Raw genomic sequence first — 25,388 nt, 5'->3', positions numbered from 1 at the left:
CTTTTTTTGCTGTCGCAAACCCCTTTGAACAATTATAAAGCTTGCATGCTAACATTATAATTGATTGCCTAAGCTTACAGTGGGCACTTGGAGGGGCTTCGACGGGCTGGGCCTGGGGGTGGCTGGTAATTTGATTGCGCAATTTACGGGCATTGTGTTGCATAGTTTTTAGCGCGCGAACTTGCCGCCGCCTCGTGGCTCCTTTACCCCTGGGGGAAATCCTTGGAGCTGGAACGCACGAAACAAAAAACAGGCAACGAACATGACATGCATTTATGTCACGTCACATGTCACAGTGGTTGGGCTTGTATGGAGACGCGGCCAAAAATACTTCTAGTTGATTAATCGTTACGAAATTTACACCAAAAATCAAGAAAAATGTTTTAAGTATATCTACAAAAAATTGCCTATATAGCACGTCTACATCATATAGCTGCCATAGAAACAATATGTTAAAAATCAACATTTTGTATGAAAAACTTTTTTGTTTTTCAAAATATCTTAACCAATTTCACAGATTATATGTTTGGTACAAGTTTATGCATTCTTACTAAATTTGGTTAAAATCGGATATCTTTATCTTATAGCTCCCATACAAAATTTTAATTAAAACTTTTTTTCCAAGTCAAAAACTAAATTTTTTTATCTCTTAATGACAAAGTTGGTGAAATATAAGTGCCCAGAATTAAAAAAAAAATTATAAATTTATATATTGTGTATTTTATTTGTCTAGCAACAAAAGTACACAGCTAAAGGGGTGTAAGGTTAATTCGGTGCAAAACTGCCCACTTTTCAAAAAAATGTTGTGACGAAACGGCTGAATTTAGCTTAATGAATTAAATACCATATAATAACACAACATATAAACCATTTTTTTTTTTAAATTTGTGTATTAAAGAATATTTACAGGCCTACGACTAATAGCGAATCACTTAAGTCCCACAAAAAAAAAAGTTTGTTTTCGGTGTACATCCGAACTGTCGACAAAAACATCCGATATCAAAATAATTTATTGCATTCGTTAAAGAATAAGTGCCCCAAGGTACCCAGATGACGTTTTTATTTTTAAAATTCTTTCCCTATTTTTGATCAAAATTATAAATCAACACCCGAATTTTTGCCTAAAAAATTAAGTTAACTTGTTAAAAAAAATATATATTAAAATTAAAAATTTTAAAAAGCTTAACGTGAGTATCTGTGTAGTTAATTTAAAAAGTTATATTCAAAATTTCAAACCGATTGGTTAAGTTGTTTTTAAGTTATCGTGTACACCCATTTTCAAAATGGCATTTTTCAGGAGAGCGAGTTAAACTTTGGGATACTCATACAACGAACACCAAACGACCTCCGTTCAACTACCCATAACTTTGTCAATTTTTTAATAATCGATGTAAAACTTTCACACAATATTTATAAGATATTAAACCTTTATTTAAAAAAAAAAAAAAAAATACGAGAAAAAAATATTAAAAACCTTACCCTCACCTGTGTTAGTATTTTTAAGATTATAGGCACATAGGCAAATTTCGGCAAAATTTTTTTTCACATTTGTCACCTTAAAAGCTCGACAAACACATTGGCATACATATGAACTGTAGATTTTTGTGGGGTCACAACTATAAATTTACCTAAACATAAAAAATACGTTCAAAATATTGGCAAAAAACATGATTATTTCACATTAATATAATGAAAACAATAATTATTATTAATATATAAAATTGTGTCTCTTTTTATAGAAAATACCTTGAACTTCAAAACCCATTACAAAAAATATTAATTTAGACACGTAATAAACGACCGGACCACTTCAAAGTTCGGTTTCGTTGTGAAACATTCGCGATGCGCGTAGCTGCGCTTTGCAAATGAACACGTCTTCACATCTTTAATTCTATTTTTAGAAAGTCCTGTTCGATTTTCAAAAAAATCTGGTATGACACAAGGAAGTTTGGACATTTAAGAGACGATTTTTCTACTTTTCGTACATATTTGTTGAAATAATTTTTTTGATTTTTGGCCTATGGGCGCCACCACTGTGCATGTGCAACACGAACACACACTGGCAGCCACACTCACACCCGGTCGCCGTGTGTGTGCAACAATTTTAATTGGCGACATTCCGCAGTTTTATGACTGGAAATTCTACATATATTCGATGCCCCCTCGAGGCTGCACATGCAACGTGGCCGCTGCACGACAATTGGCCTTTTTTTGAAGGACACCCGCGTCAGAGGCGTTCGAATGGGGTGGCAAGAGGAGGGGGCAAGAAACCCCCCTCCAGGACATGCCTGACTGCCACTAATTCTCCTCTGTTCCACTTCTGTTCTCCTCTCTCTCTGCGGAGTTGTTGTAATTAGTGAGCTGCATTTCTTTGCCACTTTCGGCCATGGCAATTAAGCTGCTAAAAGGAAGAGCCTCCCCCCTTGTCCCTGAGGGGGAGGAGTAAGGTAACAGCTCTGGCAAATGAACAAAAGCCAAAAAAAAAAAGAGAAAAAAAGGAACAGCAGGCAATGAAAGCCAAAGAAACCGAATATGAAATTATGCAATTAAGCAGGGGGGAAAAAACGAATCAAGAAAATGGGGGGGGGGGGTAGTAGATTTTCCCACCTTGGCCAAGGACGAATGGGTGTTGGCTTAAGGAAAGAGCTCAGCTTGGCTTAAATTCAGTAAAATTCCGACATAAAATATATAAGGTTGATAAGTTGGCTTGTATTCAAGGATGTGTTCTCAACCTGCTTTTACACGTAACCCAGTTTTATGCCCACATAGATGCTAGTTTAAAAAATTAAAAAAATTTCGAATGATGTGCGAGGTAACGAGGCTCCAGCAATTGCAATAAAAATAAGTTCCAACTTTGACAAGGAATTTGGAGGCATCTCTCTGGTGGGGTATTCTGTGCGTAAACAATCAACTTAGCAGCGCCACTGAGTCTCCCGGGACTTGGTGTTCTTCTTCTGTGTCGACGAACGCGAGGTCTTCTTGTGGTCCAAAGATCCGACTCCTCCTGACCTAGGCGGGGCACACCAATTGTTTGCCTTGAGGGCTTCGATCTCCTCGAAGAGTTTGTCCAAAGGTGGCACCTGCTGGTAAATCATGTCCCAGAATCCATGCAGATCATTAACGGTCACTGGGAACTGGTCACCGGGCGAGGCGTTTATGTTCTTCTGGCATAAGCTTTCGAACTGACTCATCTTGGAGGTCACCAACAGTCTGACTAGTCCCGAGAAGACCCTCAACTTCTCTAGAGCATATTCCCCGCGGCTTGGCTTGGTGCCCAAAGTGGCGGCATAGTTGTCGGCAGTGTCGGCCAAGGCGAGCAGACGCTTCTGCTCGTCTCGGAGGTTTTGGAGAAAGTACTGGCCATCCTTTTCGACTTCTACTGCTTGCTGGGGTTTGTCTTTGGGGACTTTAGCTGATCCATCTTGCTCGGGGCTTACATTGACTTCTGGCTCACGCTTTTCTTTTGGTTTTTCATTGCGATGCTCGGCTAAGTCCTCCGGGGTAGACTGGAGCTGCTCTAATGGCTGCTGCTCTCCATCAGAATTCTTAAATGAAAACTGCTGCAGCTTGGCCACCAGCTCCGAGACCTCTGAATGCTCTACCTCCGGTTGAACGCAGAGTTCTGTGTCCGACAAGGTGTGATCGAGTTTATGACCCTCGCATTCGCTGTGCGAGGATGAGGCCTCGTCGGAGGATTCGTGATCCTTATAATTGCCAATATCTGGTGGGTTATGTTATGTTATGACCGCGCGATGTAAAGAATTGAATACTTACTAAAAGAAGAGCTCTTATTGATGTTCCACATTTTGAATAATACTGTAAGTGAACGAGAGAGCTGCTGATGTTGTACTGACAGCTTCGATTTTCCAAGGCTTCCTTTACAAATTTCTCAAGTCAAACTGGCTTCACTTCACTACTAGTTTTTTTTTATTTAATGTTTCAGAATGCTTCCACTCAGAGACCCTACCCCAGTCTCTTTCATTGACCTGTTCTTGAACATTTACAGCTTTTACTTGGCTGTTGGATCCAACCAATATTTTCTCCCTTCGAACAGCGGGATATCGGACGCATCTGTCGGCGTTTGTGGCCCCGGATTAAAAGGTTTCCAGCAGCAATGAACAGTTGGCTCCGATCTCAACACCTTGCCCACTTTTACGACTGTCGGCAGTCGTCCTCCCTTCCGAATTCCGTGCTCCTTTCAGGGCACAATGTTGCCTCCGCTGGTCGTTTTATGAGAGGAGCAGGAGCAGGAGCAGGAGGAGGAGGAGCCGGAGGAGATGCATTTTGCATTTCACTTTAATTCAAAGCGACTTAATTTCTTTTTCAGTTTCCAAAGATACCTCTTCGCCCAACCCCTTTTATTTTTTTGATGGGATCTCTGGTTCTGTTGGTGCGAGAAATGCTTATAAATGCTCAATGCGCGAAGCCGATTAATTGCACATAAAAATTAACAACAATCAGCTGAAAGGCAGCCAGCACTATCGGTGAATATAAAAACATAAATAGAGATGGCAGCGTGAGGAACAAGATAAAATTGGTAATAAGATGCGCAACGCCGATATAAATATTGAAGAAACTAAGGCTTAATTGGATTTAGGAAACTGAAATATATCTTTTAATTATATATTTATAATATATATCACTAAAAACAATATCGATCACGCCACCATTCCCAGAGATCACACCTTCGCCTTCGATCCAAGCATCGTTAACGCTCATTCGGCCTACAATGTTGCACTTTGTATGGGTCCCCCCGTTTTATGTGCACCAAATTGAGCCATAAAATACATTTTCACTTCTTAGACCGCTTCAGTCTCTCTCCATTTAAGTGGCTGCACTTTGAGGGGGCATATTTTTATGGTCGATGCAAATGTGGCAAGTGTCGCCTGGGCCGCCGTTTATCCAACTTGCTCTCCTAATTAAGAGACCCATCTGCCGATAAGAGGAAATAAGCGAAATAAGGCGATTGCCGGAGGAAAACATTGGTTTATCTACAAATTGGAGGAACGAAGTTGGTTTTGGCACGAGCTAAGTTTGCTAGGAAAAAGAACCGGAAACGGAGAAAAGGGAAACCCCGTAAAGCGGAAAGAGTTTCTTGAGATGCTATTTTTGGCTAGGCCATTTCTTGACTAGAAAGTTTATCATTACCTTTATTCAAATCAAAGTAAACTCTGATCTCACTTCAAGTTCTACAAGTTCAACTACAATTTTTAAAAAATTACTTTCAATCCTTGAAACACTTTCCACACTCATAAAAGACAAAATCCACACTCCTCCAGGATTACCGGCCTTGGAACCGGAATCATCACGAGGTGTTGATTAGCCAAGCGGGCTAAGCCGAGCTCGTAAAAATTAAGGCAGGTGGAAGGACCGATCGATCCCAGATCCTAGGACCCAAATGCATCCTCGAGCCGATTTATAGGTGCCGGCAGGCAGTAAAAATTTAAATAGCCTCCATTTAGTGGGGTTGGGACATCAATGCCGAAACGAGCGCCGCGCTCCAAGAGATCCGAATCAGGCTTTATGTTTATCCTGTGTAGTTGCCATTGCCGTTGTATATATAGTGACTGATCTGGAGCAGCGATAAATCCCCGGGGGCAGGGTGAACCGGAGCAGGAGAACACCTTTGTTGGCCACGTTGTTGACAAATCAGTTGGCAACAACGTTGGCCATCGACGGCACACGCGACCGACACAAACACAAAACACAAACAAAAAAAAAATTAAAAACAGAGCCAAATAAAACAAGGCGGGGGGAAAAAACGAACACAAATCAGTGGAAGGTGGCCAAAGCGAAGCCGGAAATACCCTTTTTGTTTGGGAAATTCAATTTAAAACTAAGATAAAGCAAAAATAAATAAAGTTTCTTTAATAAAATCTCTGAAAGTGTATGAAAAACTAAGAAAATAATTAACTATATTTATTTTTAATATTATAATATCAAAACAAAGGGCATACGAAAGTGAAACCCAAACCAAGATCAATCGCTGCCAGCCTTAGTCTCGTTCGTGGGCTTGTTTTGGGTCCCCAGTGAGAACCTTTGTCACCTCCAGAGCCATTTACCCCTACCCCTTGCCTCTCCTCTGATCTGGGATGCTGGCTCTTGGATCCTCGGATTGTCGGGCGAGGGCAGCACATTAAAAGTAAATTAACTTATCAGCGACAACGATCAGTTATTTTATTACGTTTGTCCACGCAGTAACACGAACATTATAATATCAAAGATGCCGATTAAGATTCCACAAGCCCCGCGGAAACAGATCAGAAATGGAATTGGTAGGTGGAAGGAGACTTGGTTGCTGGATGTACGGGTCCAGTGGGTTGGAGTGGATGGGCGGGGGAATATATACATATACATATAGGTACCTTCCTTCCTTCCTTTTCTACCAGTGTGACAAGTAAATTTGACACTCGGAAGATGGCTGATGGCTCAAGGAATAATAATAATAATAAATATTATAAGAACATATGTAAGATTAAGACATAAACTCCTTAAAATTTGCACCTTTAAAAGATTGAATATATTTTTAGAATATTTCAATGTTTGGAAAAATATATCTTCAGAAAGTTTTTAAAAGCTTATGGCTATAAATTTATAGTTAATTTTTAAGTTCATCTGATATTTAGAAACACAGATAGATGAATATATATACATACATATATAATATGGCCAAGGAATATATACATATATGGACAGCTGGTGAGCAGGCAGAAAGACCGGAAAAACGCTGCCAACTGTTCAAGTTTCTTTGCTGGCATTGGCAACTGTCCAGTAATCGAAGGAAAAGGGGGTGTGGCATTTGTGGGACAACTGCGCATTGCGGTTTCAGCATTCGTACATTTCTTTTTCATAATTTCCCGCAGCCTACACTTGAAGAAATATGAGCCATATCACCCATCATTTTTTAAATAAAATAACGATTTATGAGACATTTATTCAGCTTATTTTGGTTTTAGAGTTGAGCTTAGTTAAAGGTTTTTCAAATATATTATTTTATATAGAATTAGATCCCCTATATTTGATATTTTTTATATTTTAGTATTAGACATTTAAAACATTTATTTTTTAATAAAATAATGACCAAAGTCTAGAACTCTTCTCTTTATAATTTATGCAAAATTAATGTAGCTTATTTTAGTTTTAAAGTCAAACTTAGGTTAAGGGTTTACAAATATATTATTTTATATATATTTTATATATATTTTATATATATTTTATATTTTTTATATCTTTGTATCCCCGTTTTTCCCCAGTGTTTCCCTCACTCTCCCAATTTTTTTTTTGTGCTGCAGAAGTGCAATTATTTTAAGCATTCAATTGGCATTGGCAGTCGAAGCTCGAGCTCGAGTTCGAATTCGAATCCAACCGCAGACCGCAGGATATGCGACTGGGCTGGCAATTATATGCATTTAAGTGCAATAAGCGTCATCAGGACGAAGGACTCGTACTCAGACTCGTACTCGGGTGACTTTTCGCCGCATTTGATGCTCCGCCAGACGCTAATTACTTTAATGCGCCCGAAAACGCCATTGAAGCGCGCGCTTGAGTCCTTGGAAGCCGCTCTAATTTCCCCACCACTAACGACCTTCGCAGGTCACCTGACCTTTTCCCCTCCTCTTCGCTCTTCGCTCTTTCCTTTCCCATTTTCCACTTCCATCTCCTCGACCAGAATCAATATCAATCAAACGGAAACCGCCGCTCCCGACAAATTGCATTTGTTTACCTCGCTCCGCTCCTTTTCCTGCAATTAGTCCTTCGGCTAACATGTGGCCATCCAAACCCATTGCGATCGGCCCAGGCCTGAGCTATTGGCGTGAAATTTTAATTGTCTTCTTGTTGTGGGAAATTACACTGGCCTCTGCCAGGATGGAGGGGACGGGGTTTAAAGACAAACAAGGAAGTGTATCGCATTTCTGTGCATTAAAGGAGCATTAAGGAGTCATCTTCAAGATAGTTTTATGAAAAAAGGATAAGGAAAAGTAGTTATGGGAGTCAAGTGTGGGTAAAATATATATCAGTTGAATTTTTAAAATTTATAATATTACCACAGGACACTTATTTATATTAAAAATTCTTATTAAATCATATAAGTAACTTTATATAAAATATATACTTAAAAAAAAAGATTAAAAAAGTAGTTATGACAACCAAGTTTGGGTATTTAACCCATTGCATACATTTTTAAATTTTATTATTATTAAACCATTATTAAAATAATAAAATTCTTATTAAACCATTTAAATAACTTCATAAAAAAGATATAATAAATACAAATTTAAACGAATCTTCCAAGTTTAGGCAATCACTTACTTTTTAGGCATCTTATGCCCTTCAGAAGTCCTGAAATATTCTCTTCTTTTAAATCTATATTTACAGATATTTTTATTTAATATTTATTCATATTTTTTGTTAACAAATAGAAGCTTAAACAATCCAAAACTAACTAAAAAATTCATTAATCTTAGTTTGGAAAACAGTTTTGTGTTAGTTTAAATGAAAGCAACAAATCTGTATCTGTACATTTTAAAAAAATTTTAATTATTAACAATTATTAATAATTTTAACGAGAAAAAAAATGGGCCAAATTATAATTAAAAAACCATAACTTAGTAAAAACAGCATTAACTTGGCTAACAAATCTGCATAATTAATTTAACACCTAAAACGATTTAAAATTTTGGCCATTTTTATAATCTTATATTATTTTACTTTATTTTAATATTTAAAAAAAAACCACAACCTGGCTTATAAATTAAATTTCATAAATAAAATTTTAATTTTACCCTATTAATCATTAAATTTAAAATCTAGTGAAAATTATAAAAACTGAATCCGACGCATAGAAACTCTCAACTTCCAACCACTTGACCGACATTCGCTGCTATAAAAATCTCGCGGGCAACCGTTTCACCACTGTGGTGAGTTTAATGGCGCCCGCGCTGGCAACATGGCGCTGCGTCAGAGCGAAATGGCCGAAGAGACGGCAATACTAAACAGAGAGAGAGCGTGCCGAGACACAGCCGTCCTGGTCTGGCTCATGGAGGCCAGGCGGGCGGCGGCAAAGCCACCACTTCAATGCCACCCCGCCCGTGGCGAGAGCAACAACAAAGTGGCAAAATTGTTGCCACCGCCGAGCGGCGCTGCCGACGTCGCCGTCGTCAGAGTGTGTGGCAGCGAAACGCCGGCAGGTGCGTTTCATACACAAAAGCCGCTCAGTCTCGTTTTGGCAGCCAAGCCGTGCACGACGTGGATGTGAGAGTTAAGGGGAATTTTTTAAGTGCTGAAAGCTCAAAGTAAACTTGCAAAAAGTGCTACAAAGTCTAGTTAATGCGAAATAAATCATTAACTAAATTAAAGTATTTATTAAATCAACAAGGAAATCTCCTAGAACTAAAACTTACTGCAAAAATCCAAAGAACCCTTGAAAACCCAAGTGAAAACTCAACAATTTGGACGGAGAACCTCTCGGAAAACCGCTGAAACCATGAAAAACTAAGCCAAGTCGGTGAATGAGTTTGAACTTTTTTTTTGTGAAGTGCTAAAGTACCGGAAAGAGTGCCCTGGAAAGTGAGCTGGTATCGGCTTTTGGGTGCCCCGGCAGGACATGAAGGACTCGATGAGCATACTGACACAGACCCACGCTGAGACGCCTGCGGCGGCCGCCCATCCGCTGCATCATCACCTGCACCATCACCCACTGCAGCACCTGCAGCACTTGCAGCACGCGCAGCATCACCCCCCGCCGCTGCAGCAGCACCTACTGCAGCAGCATTACGCGGCCCAGCAGCAGCAGCAGTCAGCGCCGCCGGCCAGCATCGGCCTTGGCATTGGCATGTCCGGCAGCAACACCACCACCACCACCCCCTCGAAGCCCAGTCGCTCCCGCTTCATGATCAATGACATCCTGACCACCACCTTCTACAAGCAGCAGCAGCAGCAGCACCATAACCGCAACAACAACAACAACTCGGGCTCCAGCGGCGGCAGCAGTCCCGCTCACAACAACAACAACAATAACAGCGAAAACTTTGAGCCACCAGCAGCCTCGGCACCTCCACATCTGCCACTACCGCTGCACCACCCACATCCGCATTCGCATTCGCATCTGCATCCGCACCCACATCCGCATGCGCATGCCGTGGCGCATCCGCGTGCCACCAATGGGTTAAATGTGGCCCAATATGCGGCGGCCATGCAGCAGCATTATGCCGCCGCTGCAGCCGCTGCTGCTGCGCGAAATAACGCAGCAGCTGCTGCAGCCGTGGCTGCCGTGGCAGCAGCCGGCGGTGTTGGAGGAGGAGGAGGTGGCGTGGCGGGAGGAGCTGCAGCGGGAGCGGGAACGGGAACGGAACTGGATGACAGCAGCGATTATCACGAGGATAACGAGATCGATAACGAGCATGAAAACGATAACGATAATGATAACGAGGAGTGCGACAGTGACGAGGCGGGCAGCGCGGGAGGCGGCGGAGGAGGCAGCGGACACATGGACGATCACAGCGTTTGTAGCAATGGTGAGGTGAGCCTCTGTACTATGGGGGGTGGGCTTACAAGAAGGTCGCCAGGCAGGTCTGGGGAGAAGTAGGAAAAGCTAGGGTTGATTTTTGAGGGGTTTTTCTTAACATTTCTTGGAGAGTTATTAGAAAAATACTATAATAAGACTTTATTTATGTTTTTAAGCAAAGCTTAAGCGTCAAGTGTCTGTTATTATTTTGTCCGTCGGTTAATAAACCCGCTGTTATTTAACCGCTACTTCTTTATACTTAAAATCACACTTTTAGTCAATTTTAAAAATGGTTTCATAGATCTGTCTTTAAAAAAAACACTAGAATGTGAGAGTTCTCAAAGAAACAAGGAAAAATAAATAGCCTTAAGTGTTGATATATTTATGTTTGAACTTTAAACTAAAGCCAGATCACAGTCTCAAATAAATTCTCATCCAAAAACCGTTAGTATTATAATAATAAATATTATTAAAAAACCAAGTGAAGCCTCAGCCAAGTTTCTCATGAAAAACGCTGGGCTTCGCTTTTCTTGAGTTTTTCATTGCAAGTTTTTCCCGGACAACTGTGCAACTCGCTGTGAAACCGCATTTCCCCATACTGAAGCCGGCTTGAGTAAATCAAAAAACTTAATTCAATTAGGTAAAAAATAAATTACAAGTAAATCGGTTCCGCAGTCAAGTTCGTTGCCTAAGTCTTTTGTTTTTTTTTTCATTATTTTTTTTGTGGAGCTTGCAGGGTGCTTCGAGGTGGCCCTCGTCGATGTCGCTTTGCTAAACAAACTGTAAAAATTATTGCATGACCATTTTACATTCTCGACCCGCCGCTTTTGTTTGTTTTTTTTTTTTTTTTTGTGGTTAAAAAATGCATTTTCACGCTTTGCTTGCGTCATGGCGATGCTTCTCCGCCAGTCTATACCCTTGCCCCCACCACCCCTGGGGGCATGCACCTGCGAAGCCGACAGAATGGCGTGGGGCGTGCCGCAGAGAAGCATCAAAACTGGAGAAGAGAAAAAAATGAGCAAAAATCTTTAATAATTGCATAGAAGAGCAAGCCTCGCTCTCTCTCTCACGCACTGCCTCCGCCCGCCCGCTCTATCATTTAATTGTGAAAATTGTTATAAAAATGCATTTAACCCCTTTAATAGATGCCCCCAGGCAGTGGATAATAAAAAATGTTGCAGGCAGGCAGGCAGGCAGGCAGGCAGGCAGGCTGCTTGCTCATCTCTCCGCTCCGGGTTCGGGGCTCCATCTGGGGCCCTGTTCTGTGCCATTTATTACAGCAATTTCCTGTTTCCAATTGCACTTTTATAAACGGTAGTCGCTTTTATCTCTGCTCCCCCCTCCTGGCAACCTTCCTCTGGCTGATGACCACTGCGAATGACAGCGAATAAAGTGGCAGGCTGGGGGCGCCGAGGGGCTAAATGATTGGCCAGCCGGCAGGCAGGGAAAGCTGCAATCGGTCAATTCATCAGAAATGCGTAGGGATGCCAATTTGTGAGAAGAAAAACGATTTGCGAAGGGCCACAACTTGAAATAATTTCGGTGATCGAAATCAAGGAAAACCCTTGAGCTTTTTAAAACAACAAACAAGGCAACACAAGTTAAAAACCCGATCAAAGGTGTCAATTAATAGCTTTCAATTCAGTTTATAATTCGAGAACATGGCCTTAATTAGGGAAATTTAATCACACGAACACCCGCGAATAGCGTTGGAAAAAATGCTCATCAACAGATTATCGCCCGCAAATCGATAATTTTAAAAGCCAATTCAGGCAACGTGAGTAATTTGCTTTAATTGAAAATTCATTTAATTCAATAGCGGCCTCATTGGCCACTTATCGCTGCCAACAATCACCCAACGTGGCCTTTCATGGGGAAAAAGGGAATCAGGTGTAGCTTCTTGTTCATCTTGATGTTAATATTTCTGATACTGATGTGGCACGGGGTCTCCTTTGATTCTCCTATTTATTTTTTATGAAATAAATTATAACATTAATTTAATTTAAGCTTTAGTTCAAGTTTTCTCTTAAGTAATTCCCAATATTTACTTTCCGGGACCATTCACCTTCTCCACTTTGCAGACTTCATTTAAATGCGGAACTTGGCAAATTTTCACTTTAAATAATTTAACGCTTGAGAGTTTGCAGCCCCCTAGAACCCCTCCACCGCCTGACCATGGCCCTAAAACACGCTCTCACTTATCGGGTAGCCACAATCGCTTCAATTTACATAAATTGTATGTACCAAAGGCGGCAGGAACCGTTCTCTCTGAAGGGGTGAGCCAGCTCGCCGACTATCTTAGCACTCTTTTGGCCAAGTTTAGACATTTTGCTACACATTTTTATTACCACCACCGCACTCGAGGCGATAGGAGGGGGGAATCGCTTTGTGAGCGGAAGAGGCAATTGCGTGGCCATAAACGAGCCTTTAGCTGTGGGTGAAACGGTTTCAAGGGATCGCAGACAGATCGAGCTCTAAGTTTAAGCTTTAAAATTATATAATAAAAAACCCTCTAAAGTCCCGCTCTCTCTCTCTCTGGGTCTTCCAGGCGGCAAGGACGACGATGGGAACAGCATCAAAAGCGGCTCCACCAGCGACATGAGCGGCCTGAGCAAGAAGCAAAGGAAGGCGCGCACCGCCTTCACGGACCACCAGCTGCAGACATTGGAGAAGTCCTTTGAGCGGCAGAAGTACCTCAGCGTCCAGGAGCGCCAAGAGCTGGCCCACAAGCTGGACCTGAGCGACTGTCAGGTGAAGACCTGGTATCAGAATCGCAGGTGTGTGTCTAGTCCTGCTTCCTTATTATTTCCTTTTACCTCGCGGAAATTCTTTAATAAATATATTCCTCCTTGATTCTTTTCAGGACCAAATGGAAGCGCCAGACGGCTGTGGGCCTGGAGCTTTTGGCCGAGGCCGGCAACTTTGCCGCCTTCCAGCGTTTGTATGGCGGATCGCCCTACCTGGGCGCCTGGCCATATGCAGCCGCTGCTGGCAGCAGTGCCGGAGCAGCAGCCGCCGCCGCTGCTGCCGCTCATGGACCGGCACCCCACACCAGCATCGATATCTATTACCGCCAGGCGGCCGCTGCCGCTGCCATGCAGAAACCGCTGCCCTACAACCTGTACGCTGGGGTGCCCAATGTGGGTGTGGGCGTGGGTCCGGCGCCCTTCTCCCACCTGTCCGCCTCCAGTTCGCTGTCCTCGCTGAGTAGCTACTATCAGAGTGCGGCTGCTGCTGCCGCTGCTGCGGGGAATCCCTTGCCACCGCCGCCAACGGCTGTGTCCGTGTCGGGAGCGGGAGCTGGAGTCGTGACCAAACCCTTGGGTGGTAGTCCCAGCCCGGGACCGGGAGCAGCCTCTTACAGAGCAGGTCCTTCAACCTCGCCGCCGCCGCCGCCGCCACCGCTGCCAAGGCCACCGTCCACACCCAGTCCAACGCTGGATCCGGGCAGTCCGCCGGGCAGATCTGTGGACAGCTGCTCACAATCGGAGGATGAGGACCAGATCCAGGTGTGAGGGGGAGGAGAGAGTGTGTGTGTGTGTGTGTGAGGGAGGGATGCCAAAAGCGTGATTTCAAAGGGAAAAGTAATCCGATTAGACAATGGTTTTTTTAGTTATTCAGTTTTGGTGCCAAAAGGTTACTCCGGACAATCACCTAAAGCTTCTATTTTAAACTACGTTTCTCACATTATATTTATTTATTTATTTACATTTTTTTTAAATTTAATAATTATTTTTAAACCCCCACAGAGCACCCTTTCCATATCGCGCCTTTGGCTTAGACCCCCTCTTTTGTATATAAAACCATATCTCAGTGTCTGTGTGTCTGCTTGTTTAATTTATTTAATTTGCTTTTAGTATTTAACAATTAAACATAAGAACAAATGTTCAGTTGAATGTTGTATAAACTAGCAGCCAAAAAAAAAAAAACAAAAGAAATCATGAATTTTGTATAGTTGAGCTTAGCCACGAAATGTATTATCTTAGACGTCGACTAGAAATGTAATCATAACCTTTTTTTTCATAGCCTAGAACTACCCATAAACGTTGTAATGTAAAGTGTGTGTGAGTGTGTGTGCTCTCTTTTTTTTTTTTTTTGTCTGTGTTTAGTAACCACATATATTTGCCTAAATAAAAAATAAAACTACGGAAATATAACACTACCTCTTGTGCTTTTCCAGGCTGTAGGATGGGCGGGGGGCGAGGGGTAGCTGGCCATGTCCCCGGGCAATTAAAATAATGACCAACAGAAACAATTTCCAAACGATGTCTGGGGCGAGGGGCGGGGGCGAGGGCGGGTTAAGTTGGAGGGGAGGATATACGACGACGTGCCAGCCAACCCCTAATGATTATAATTGCATGCAAAATGCATTTAACCGCAATTAGTGCATTTATTAGGCCAAAAGTTGATATATTGAATAGCTGCCACCAGTTGGCCAAAACACACACTGGCCTCGGAGGGTTAAGAGGTGTGCGAGTGTGTGTGTGTGTGTGTATGTATGAGCTTGCATTGCGTGCTCGCATGCAAGCCCAAAAAAAAAAACCCAAAGGAAAAAAAAACGATATAAAACGGCGCTGCAGGCAAAAGCCAGCAAACGATCCTTGAAGTCCCAGGACCAAGGACCAAGCCTAAGCGAGGGCCAGCTGACCCGAGATACATTATGGCCAAAATGAGCCCCTGAAACTGTGGGGGGAAGAGAACTTGGGTAAGATAACTTGGCTAAGAGAAAAAAAAAACAAGAACTAAAATTGTTTATATTTGGAAAATTTAAAAAAAATCTTTCAAGTGTAAGAAAATTTAGATATTATATCTGTAAGAAATTAGAAATATTTTCTAATAATTTAAGGGAAAAAAATATTTAAAAAGGCCAAAAATACATGCCCATGAAGGCCACCTTTGACTTGCTTTTGTGTCCTACTCAGGCCTCTAGGGATGCTCCTAACCTGACATTCAGTGTCCTTTTCTGCCTTAAATCAAGCCAACAAACTTTCATTTCAAATAACTTGATTCTCCCCAAGAACCTTGACAATTTCAAATCTATTTTATTATTATTTTTCATATAAACAACACTCTTAACATATTCAAACTGCCTGCATTTTTTATTGAACCTCCGTTGATATTTTTGTAATTTTGTTATTTAAAAAGAAATACTCCCCTGTATGTTTTTTGCTCTCTTTTTTGTTTTAGCCAGCAACAAATGGGCCTCAGCGTTTAAATTGCTGTTTGCTTAAAACAAAGGCCACGCGACGCTTGGTAGGACAATGGTAATAAGTAGTGGCTGTGGGGAGCGAGCGGTCTGTTTGGCCAGCGGGCAAACCGTTCATTAAAGGCAAATGACACAAAACAGAGAAACTGCACCACATATACGCTCAATTAAACACGATCGGTGCTTCGGTGTGTTCAGATGTGTGCTAATTACGGCCATAGTCGTCGGTAGAAACTAAAACCGATTCCAACGAGAATCCCAGAAGCAGCTGCTAAAATTTATTTTGGCATAAAATAAAATTAAATATATAGCTTAATTGCAAATCTAAAACCAACACAAGCCTCGAGCTCTTAAATAAATAAAACAATATAAATATATAAATAAATAAAGCAAAGTCTCACTAAAGCTATAAGATGCGTAACGCGCATACATTTGAATGCTTCTTACTTGCAGAATTTAAATGTTTACAGGCCTTCAGATCTAGAATGCTCAAAAAAAAATTATTAGGTCTTTGTTGTACTTTTACTTTGATATTTAATTTTGTATTATTTTTAATGGAATTATTTTTATTGGTATTCAACGTGTAAGGGGCAGAAATAATCTTTGCTTAGTGAGTATTGCTAATTTTCTAAAACTCATTTGTGTAATTTGTTCAATTTTATTTTATTATTAATTAATTTATTTCTTAAATTTTATTTATTTATTTTTATTTACTTTTCTAATTTTGAGAGAACATTGTTTATTTTCTTAAATCTCATCTCCTTTACTATTTAATTTTTGACACTTTATTTTATTATTAAATTATTTATTTCTTAGATTCTATTTATTTATTTTTATTTACTCTTTTATTATTATTTTTTTATTTTTTTCGTATTTATTGCTAATGTCCCATCTCCTTATTTATTTAATTGTTAACACTTTATTTTATTATTAATTTTTTTTTATTCTTCAATTTTATTATTTTATTATTTTTTAAATCTCCTACAAATGAAACTGCCTGGAGATTCATGTTTAATTAAAGACACATCACCGGCATGACGTGGCGTCGGGCGTTTGATATGCAAACGCGCCAATCCAAGGAGCTCGATGGACGCCTGCCATCGGGGATTTGGTTACGATGCCAGAAGAGGGGGGTTGATGATGAGGGGATGCCCCGGACGCATTTACGAAATGAAGCAGAAATATTGCCTGCTTACTGTGCTGTAACATCAATTTGCATAGAAATCAGGCGCCGACTGTCAAAGTACCTGCCACATATCCACGTCCTCGCATATAGACATCCAATTAGCCGCACATTTTTGTGGGTGGACCAACAGCAGCAGCAGCAGCATCCGGCAGAATCCTCCACCGCAATTCGCTTAAGCAGCCAATCAACGGAACAGGGTGGCTGCTGTGGATACTTCCGCCTGCTTTGGGGTCGGCCAAAGCCGGGCATTCTCTTTATTTTCTGATATTTAAGATGAAACTTGGCTTTTGGGGGTAATTTTAATGTACTTCTAAGAGAATATATATTTTTCTAGGGTTATATAATGTTTTTTAAGAAGAGCAGGATTTTTTAGAAATATTTTTTTTGCTTAGAAAAATATTTAGAAAATTAAGGAAAGTAAAGTGAAGCCAGCTTAGGTATATTCACAGATACCAAAATATTAATTCTCTTTATTTTCTGATATCTAAAATGAAACCTCGAATTAGGTGATAATTTAAATTTTCTATATATTTCTAAAGGGTTCTATAATGTTTTTTAAGGCCAACAGGATTTTTTAGAAATATTATTTTGCATAGAAAAATATTTAGAAAATCAAAGAAAGTAAAGAAAAGCTTAGGCCTCTGCACATATACCAAAATATAAAGTTCAGTCCTATCAAAGTGCTTATTCTCTTTATTTTCGAATATCTTAAAAGAAACCTCGAATTTGGGGATAATTTAAATGTTATATATATTTTTACAGGGTTATATAATGATTTTTAAGACTAGCAGGATTTTTTAGAAATATTATTTTGCAAAGAAAAGTATTTAAAAATCAAGGAAAGCCAGCTCAAGCCTCTTCAAAGATACCAAAATATTAAGTGCAGCCCCCGGAATTCAGGCTAATTATAGGCCAGAGACCCTTCAACAAAAACGGGGGCTGGACGAGCGGACCGGAACAACGCCCACGATTCACGGATTTTCCCCCAAAACAAAAAAAAAACCGAAAAAATTGAAAAAGAAGCAAAGGAGCTCGCCTGCTTTTTCGGGGAAAAGTGTAATAAACAAATAGTGGCAGGGAAATGAAAGGAAAAGTTAAAAGTTGCATCAACATCAACTTTGTTTGCCTTTAATTTAAACTCCTGTTTCGTTTATTTATTTGTGATTTTTATTTATTACCATTACCATTTCCAGGTGGCTTCCGCTTTTTGTTGACTGACGCGAAGCATATGCCGGGCGGAATTAATAAAAGTCTTGTTTTTTTGCGCTGCCCATTTAATTCAATTAATTTTGCTTAATTTTTTTTTTTTGCGACCCAATTCCCGATTCTTGTAATCCCTCCCCCGCTATATATATACATATATATATAATTTATATCATTGGGCAAAAGGCCGCATCAATTATTTAGCCCCAAACACATGGATATGCATTTCAAATAATCAACTGACGGCGAACGGAAATTGCGCTTAATTGCCGGCAAGTTGAATTTTTTATTTGATTTTTGCCATCTCTCTCTTTTATAATAATTGCGCTTAAATAAATATTTGCTTGAAAATTGCGAAAAATGTTGTGCTGCCTTTAATTCGATGAACATTTTAGGGAGTTTTTAGGAAATGCACATTAAACTTGCTGCAAGTTGGGATTTTGAAATAATAAAAATATACATATATTTTATAGGGCATTCCCTCGCCTCTCAGAAACGCCTAAAAGGCGGCATGAAATTTCTCGTGTTTGTTTTCGCTCCTCCTTTGCCTTGGCAGCGATTATATTCAATAATTGTGTTCATTTAGATAAGTTACAAGCCCCGAGGGCTCCAGACACACTCGGAACGGGGAGACACCGAGGCAGGTGGAACCCAGGGCCACCTCCGCGAGCGTCGGCCGGCCAAATGGTGGCCAGGCACGCCATCGTCGTCGTCGTCAACAGTTGGAACTCCTCCGTGTCGAGTGCTGCCTCTTGAGTTCTTTTCCAGTCGGTTTTTGGCTATTTTTCCATAGATAAAACCCAGGAAAAGGTTCAGCTGGGGTCTAGACTCTCCACTCTGGGTTTTCCTGGTCAACACTGGCTGCCCCAGTGGTGTGTAGGTGTTGACAGGGCCGGCGAGTGGAGTCTGAAGTGGTGGGATCCGGGATCCGGGAATCCCCAGGCAAATTGCCTGCCGCAGAAATGTGTCGGAAGTCTTTAGTAAAAGTTAAATAGAAAGCATATAGAAGATTTATGCCGCTATAGTTATGCAAATTCTATGGGCCAGCGTATGCCTAAAGGCTCTCAGTAAGGATATATATATATATTCATGATATATTCCTCTGTAATAATTAAAATCGAATTTCCAATGCCGAACTTGGGTTTATATTTAGGCGATCGTATCGCCTGCAAAACGCTTTTCACAACTGGCCGCGTTTTTGGTCCTGGCCTAATCCTTCGAACGAGAAAAAAAAAATATATAAATTAAAACATTTGTTGCCATTTTCTATCGGCTGCCAAAGATCTCGGCTATTTGTCCTTCGACGGGAGATTAAAATGCGGCAGACGGGGGATTTGCGCTTATCAGCGATGAGAATTCGAGCGGTGCTTGAAAAGGACAACAACAAGGACGATGAATTTGTCACATTAGGCATATGTGAGAGCAGGCTGCTGTTTTTTCCCCGATAAGATCCGATTTTTGTGAAAATTTTGGTGATTGGGCTTCCATTTTGGTGGTGGGAAATCTTTGGAAAATATTGTTATTGTCAGTGTAATTGGCAGGATATTAGCAGCAGGGGTTGGTCCTGGACCAAGGCAGTCAACGGATTACGTTGGGCATTATGAGCAAATTAAGTGTGAAGTGTCATTCGGGATTTATCCACACACACACACACACATAGAGAGAGAGAGGACCATTAAGCGCTTTAAAATCGCACACACTCGGGTAGTAGCGGAAAAGGACAACGTCTAACAAAACAGGACACGGCACAAAGTCGACAAAAGGTGTCACATGTCAAGTCGCAATCCCCTCATCCGTCCATCGGAGAGAGCGGAAAAACAAACTAACATTTAACCCCATGGAACGCTGGGTCCTCCCCCCCTCCCCCCCACCACCACATCATCATCCGCCCACTCAAGGCCGAGCTTATCATTTACACTTAACGGTGGCCCCGGCACGTGCCCCTGCATTATTAACCGCAAAATGCTCATAAAGGATCAATTTGTGCGCACACGTGTCCAGGATAATGCGTCGGGGGAGGCGAGGCCAAGCGTGAAGTGCACATAAATCAAAGCAACGGCTGCCAAATGGACAAAGATGATGACAATGCGCGGAAAAGAAAAATCCGGCAAAAGCCGTACTGCAACGGGGTTACTGGTCAGGCCGAAGGACCAAAAAGGAAATGCAATTTAAATCGCCGGCAAAAAGGAAACCATTAGAAATGCAAAGAGCTTCGGGGGGCAGGGCTCTCTGAGTGTGTGAACCACCGGAAGCCACCTAGATTTATGGCCAAAAGGGAAGTCGGGAGGAGATTGAACCTCTTAGATACTAATTTAATTTCAAAACACAAGCTATATTTGGGTAGAGATTCAGGGGATTATTTATAAATTAAGCCAAAAATATGTTCTTTAGAAAGATAGAGATATTCTTTTTGAAGAACATATGTTTGGCTTTATTTATTAATCAATAATAAGGCTTTTAACTGGTGAAAAAGAGAGTTTAATATAGTGTAGCTGTTGCCAAGAATAGCCAATCTTTATGGCCAAAGACTGGAGAAATGCAAGTCGGAAGGAGATTGAACCTCTCAGATACTAATTCAATTTCAAAACACAAGCTATATTTGGGTATATATCTGGGGGTATATCTCTATCTTCTTAAAGAACATACTCTTGGCTTAAATCAAGGTATAAATATTAATAAATAAGGATATTAACTGGTTAAAAACAGAGTTTAATGTAGTAAAGCAATTGCCAAAAGCTAGCCAATCTTCTTTTTGGGCCAGTTTGAAGCTCAAAGACTTAGTTCCCCTTCATAAGAGAACCCCCTATATTTCCAACCTTTTAATAATCACAACAAGAAACGTGAAAGCCTCCCTCAATAGCAGTTAATAGAGTTCACAAAAGAGGCACCAAATGTGAGAGGCTTTTAATATTTGATTCCTGGCTTTCGGTCGAGAAGCGCTCTTATTTTGTATTTTGTGAGCGGATTTTTTTATTTTTTTTTATGTTTGCCGTTTCATGGCAATTTCCAATTTCCAATTATAATGCAATGCGATTGCGTGCCACAAATGACAAGCTTTCATAAAATCGCGAGACGTTGCCCTGGAATTATGATTTCATATGGCCGTCGTCGTCGTCGTCGTCGTCGTGTCAGCCTTGACTCTGCCAGTGACTGACTGTGGGAAGCACCCACATAGGAAGGGGATCAGGACGCGACCAGGACAGGACAGCACTGGTCAGGACAGGAAACCCAGTAACGGATGAACTGAAATTATGCCTTGGCCACATCCTAACCAATTATGGTCATTAAAATGGCATTTGAAATGAGCAGAGACGGAGACGAAGATGGTCAAGAAAATATTGCCCCGTATGTTCGTCCGTTGGTTCGTACGTTCGTCCGGGAGTTAAACTATTTAATTCTGATTTAATTCGGCAATGTTCAGCAGAGCAGAATGCCACCCGTACGGTGAACAACTGTCATAAAAATCACGCAGCGGAAATTATTTTGTCACCATTTATAATTGCATTGTCACAGCGCCAGTCAATAGTGCTCTGTTTCTGCCGTTTCTGGCGTTTCAGCCGTTTCTGTTATTATTTTGATTGGAGGGTGTTGAAAGTAACACCCCGCGCATTAAATCAAGTGCTGCTGCCCCCGGCCGCACACCCCGCCGCACCCCCTGTGCCGCCATGCTGTTGGCTGTCCTTGTTGTCGACAACGTCATACATAAATTATTGAAAAATCATTCTACAAATACAAACCGGAGCCAACGAATCAGCCGGGACGGGACTCGCTAGCCGCCAGACAAGTAAATAAAATCCACCACCTCGGCCCAAGGAGGTAATGAGGGGACACAGGGCGGGGGTGAGGCAGGAAAAGGACACGCTCTGACTGTGTTGATTGCTTTGACAAGACCGCAAATAAAGCAGTAAATAACTGGGAACTGGGAACTGGGAACTGAGAACGCAATGGGTGGTAGTGGCTCTTTTGGGGCTCGTCGGGCGGTTGGGGATTAGTGGTTAAGGGTGGCAGGGAAGTGTGGCAAGTGGGGAGGGAGTGTGGGGCGAACGCCGGACTTGGTTACATTGCGCATACGCCGCTTGGGCAACCGCAGCTTAGCGAGAATACAATCCGAATGTCGAAGCACATCCTCTGGCCAAGGATTCAAAAAGCCAAGGAAAGGCAATAGCGTTAGTAGTTGTTACTCTTTTTTAGTTTGCCTTTCTAGAAATTAAAATTTATATTTATTTATATTTTTAAAATTGAAATAAACGCAAAAGAAGAAGATCCCTAGGCTCTCTCCCCACTGTGCTCCAAGTCCAATTAATTTTCCGGCGCCTAAAAACTTTAAGCGCAGGCGTTGAAGCACAGCTAACACCATTCACCCTCCTCCCCCAACCCGGCCCCCTGAGCAACCCCTTGCGGCAGGCAGGCTTCGTGGCTCGTCAGCTTCCGTTTCCGTTCGAACGAGTGCCCGTCTATTTATTTGCAAATGCAACTTGTCCCGTTTGACAGATATCGCTTGTAAATGCCAGCACCGAAGGGAGGGATGGGAGATGAGGATGATGAGGAGGACTTCCTAGGGGGTGGCTGCCGCACAGTGAAGCGGAAAGTGTGAAGGCCTGTAACGAGCCATATTGCTATTGGATTTGTGTAAATTTATTTATGTTAATTAGTTCAAATTTGATTTAATTTGCCAAGCGAGCCGCGAGCACTGAGAGAGGAGAGGAGGGCAGGCAGCCAGCCAGCCAGCCAGGGGGGCAGGAGGAGCGGACAGCTGAGGTGGGGAACACACAATTAAAAGCACGTTAAAAACGCATTTCGCAAACAGAGATCGTGATAATGGCCCATCGAAGGGGGAGGCAGATCTCTGCACAGAGAGAAAAATCACATACAAAAAAAGTAAATATAAATAAGACAAAAAAAACAGGCTAATGTATTTTTTGTTATATTTTTTTCAGCCAATTGTTTATGGTTTCTATTCTCAAAATAGTTGTATGAACTTTGAGCACAATTTCCTCTTGAAATTCCTAAGAAATTCCTTTCAAATCCTTACTCTTTTGCCGTATATTTTTCTCTCACTGTTGGGTCCCGTTTAGGCCGAAAACGAAATCGGCTAATGACAGCCGCATCAATCCGGTGCGCTAACAAAGCGTTGAAGAAATCACTTTACCAGCGGCGTCCCATAAAACGTAGCTCCGATGAGAAATCTTTCCGAAAAGGATCCAATCCGAGGCATCTCCCCCCCGGAAGACCCCCATCCTTGGGCCCCAAAGAAATGACAACAAGACATGCGAACAAATGAAATCAAATCAAACCAAATGACCCGGCTCTGGCTCCAGGTTGCAGCTCGAATTCGTCGGCTCTTTGGACGAAAAGTCTAATTTGTTGATAATTTGCGACCGCCGCCGCAGCTGAATGTGTATATGAAGCTGGGGATCTGGCTATATCAGCGGTCCACTGACCGCCAACGATGCCCCACGGGTGAGTCTCCTGCTGCCTTGGCGGTACTTCCGCTGGTTAAGTTTGGAGATGCCTATGGACTTTGGGATACCTCGCACACAGAAAGTAATGAAGGTTACATATGGAATATTATGTTGCTGCTTAACTTTATTCATTTTAAACTAAGAGAATTGTATTGCAAATTAAAGAGACATTTAAACATAATTCTATATTCTACATTAGATATTCTCTATAATTTATAATCTAAAATTTTAATTATATATTCTCAATCATTTTTTTGTATGAAACTCAACAGGTTTTCCCATTATTGTTTTGCAATTTTTAAGAAGTATCTCTGGTTTCATAGTCTCTCAAATTCCCAGAACTTTGAAGACATTTCCAGCTAGAAAAGTGTTAAAATAACAATTTTATAATGGAACGACATCAAATGATACCTTTTTATTTGAAAAACCCGGTTCACGATCTTCCTAAACAATTCAAAATCCCAAAATAAAGCCTCAAAACCTTTGTTTGTTCTTGCTTCTGTTGTACGCATCCTGGGAAGCCTGGGCATTCCCATTAGGCCCATCGTCGCCTCGCGTCAACTCCCAATTAATTTCAACGCTCAACGGGGTCGATATTTTATCAGTACCGAGAGGATCATCTGTCATAGCTGGGATGCTGGGATGCAGCTACAGGTTCGCGAAAAAAGCGGCTAATTGTTTGCATTTGTGATGCAATTTATGTAGCTGAAATCTCGCCTCTTGGCCAAATTGTCTTTAAATTGGCAGTTGGCGCTGTGCGCCATAAATCCAAGCAGCACTCCAGCTCCATAACTTTCCGATGCTACCCTGGACCAAGTCGCGGGGTATATACATTAGTTTGTTGAATTTAAAACTCAAAGCTGGCACTTCCTGGGGAGCAGCCAATCGCGTAACGTAACCCATACTTTGGTGAAGGGGGAAACCCACAACTATCTGGAATAATTGTCACCTTTCTGCGTTTCCCTAAGCCCAATAGAATGCTCGTTCCTGGACGAGCTCCGCCCAATTGTCAACGCCGAGGGCCACGTTAGTTTTATTCTTTTTAACGACGACAAAAAAAATGCTGACAGCTGAGTTGGGTCGTGATTACCCCCACGAAGGGAGCAGGAAAATAGGAAAACTGTATAGCAAGGGAGGGAAAAAACGGACAACATTTGCACCTGACCAGCCAGCCAACAATGGCAACTTTATTACAACCCCCAGGACGACCTCCTCGCAGCCAGTTGAGTGAATGATTTTAATTTACCCTAATGCGTCCATAATTCAAGCCATTAGTGCAATCACATTACCAATTTTCCACGGCCAACCCTTTTGGGGGGCTTACACTGGGGGTGGGGGGTGGCGTTTTGCGGTAACGAGCCACTTTCTCCGGCACATCCTTGCCGGCAGCAGGCAGGACCTCTGATCCAATTAAGTTGGCTCTAATCACACACATGCGAACATTGGTCTCGAATCAATCGAATGAGTGTAATACCAACAGATGTTGGATGTCAGTGGCGTTTTTTTTTCAGCCTGCATGTATATGTGTATGTGCTTGTTATGTCCTTGCAACTCTATTCCTTTTATCTGCCCATAAGTGGGCACAAGCCGAGGGGTATACAATTGACCTGAAAGACTCTTTTTTAGACCTAAACAAGCCCATTTTTAGCCTCGCTGTCTTGTTTTAATTAATTGTAAGTTTTAATACCCCTGCAGGATATTATAATTTCAGTCAGAAGTTTGCAACGCAGTGAAGATGATGAAAATATGTTGAAAAACACCCAAGTTATAATTATTTTTCTAAAAATTAGTCAATCATTTGTATGACAGCTATATGATATAGTCGTC

The 25,388-nt window shown here is 41.5% G+C and overlaps 2 protein-coding genes across 3 annotated transcripts; one reads left to right on the top strand and one right to left on the bottom strand.

Annotated features, from left to right (window-relative positions):
• Window positions 1-2,689: 2,689 nt before the first annotated feature.
• LOC108084315 (uncharacterized) lies at window positions 2,690-3,932 on the bottom strand. The gene is made up of 2 exons (XM_017180481.3): window positions 3,775-3,932; window positions 2,690-3,721 (listed from the first exon to the last, which is right to left on the bottom strand). The coding sequence occupies exons 1-2, from the start codon at window positions 3,803-3,805 to the stop codon at window positions 2,913-2,915; spliced, it is 840 nt and encodes a 279-aa protein (XP_017035970.1). The 5' UTR covers window positions 3,806-3,932; the 3' UTR covers window positions 2,690-2,912.
• Window positions 3,933-9,251: 5,319 nt separating this feature from the next.
• On the top strand, window positions 9,252-14,353 carry B-H1 (homeobox protein BarH1). 2 transcript variants are annotated; one of them, XM_070288270.1, is made up of 3 exons: window positions 9,252-10,514; window positions 13,053-13,281; window positions 13,368-14,353. In XM_070288270.1, the coding sequence occupies exons 1-3, from the start codon at window positions 9,605-9,607 to the stop codon at window positions 14,017-14,019; spliced, it is 1,791 nt and encodes a 596-aa protein (XP_070144371.1). In that variant the 5' UTR covers window positions 9,252-9,604; the 3' UTR covers window positions 14,020-14,353. The 2 variants fall into 2 exon arrangements, with proteins under 2 accessions (XP_070144371.1, XP_070144372.1); XM_070288271.1 differs by lacking the exon at window positions 13,368-14,353 and having other exon boundaries at window positions 9,252-10,398; window positions 10,480-10,519; window positions 13,053-13,182.
• Window positions 14,354-25,388: the final 11,035 nt, after the last annotated feature.

Source organism: Drosophila kikkawai, chromosome X, assembly GCF_030179895.1.
Source record: "Drosophila kikkawai strain 14028-0561.14 chromosome X, DkikHiC1v2, whole genome shotgun sequence".
Lineage (NCBI taxonomy): Eukaryota > Metazoa > Arthropoda > Insecta > Diptera > Drosophilidae > Drosophila > Drosophila kikkawai.
The sequence above is the reverse complement of the archived record's forward strand: the minus strand, read 5'-3'. Positions and strand labels throughout refer to the sequence as shown.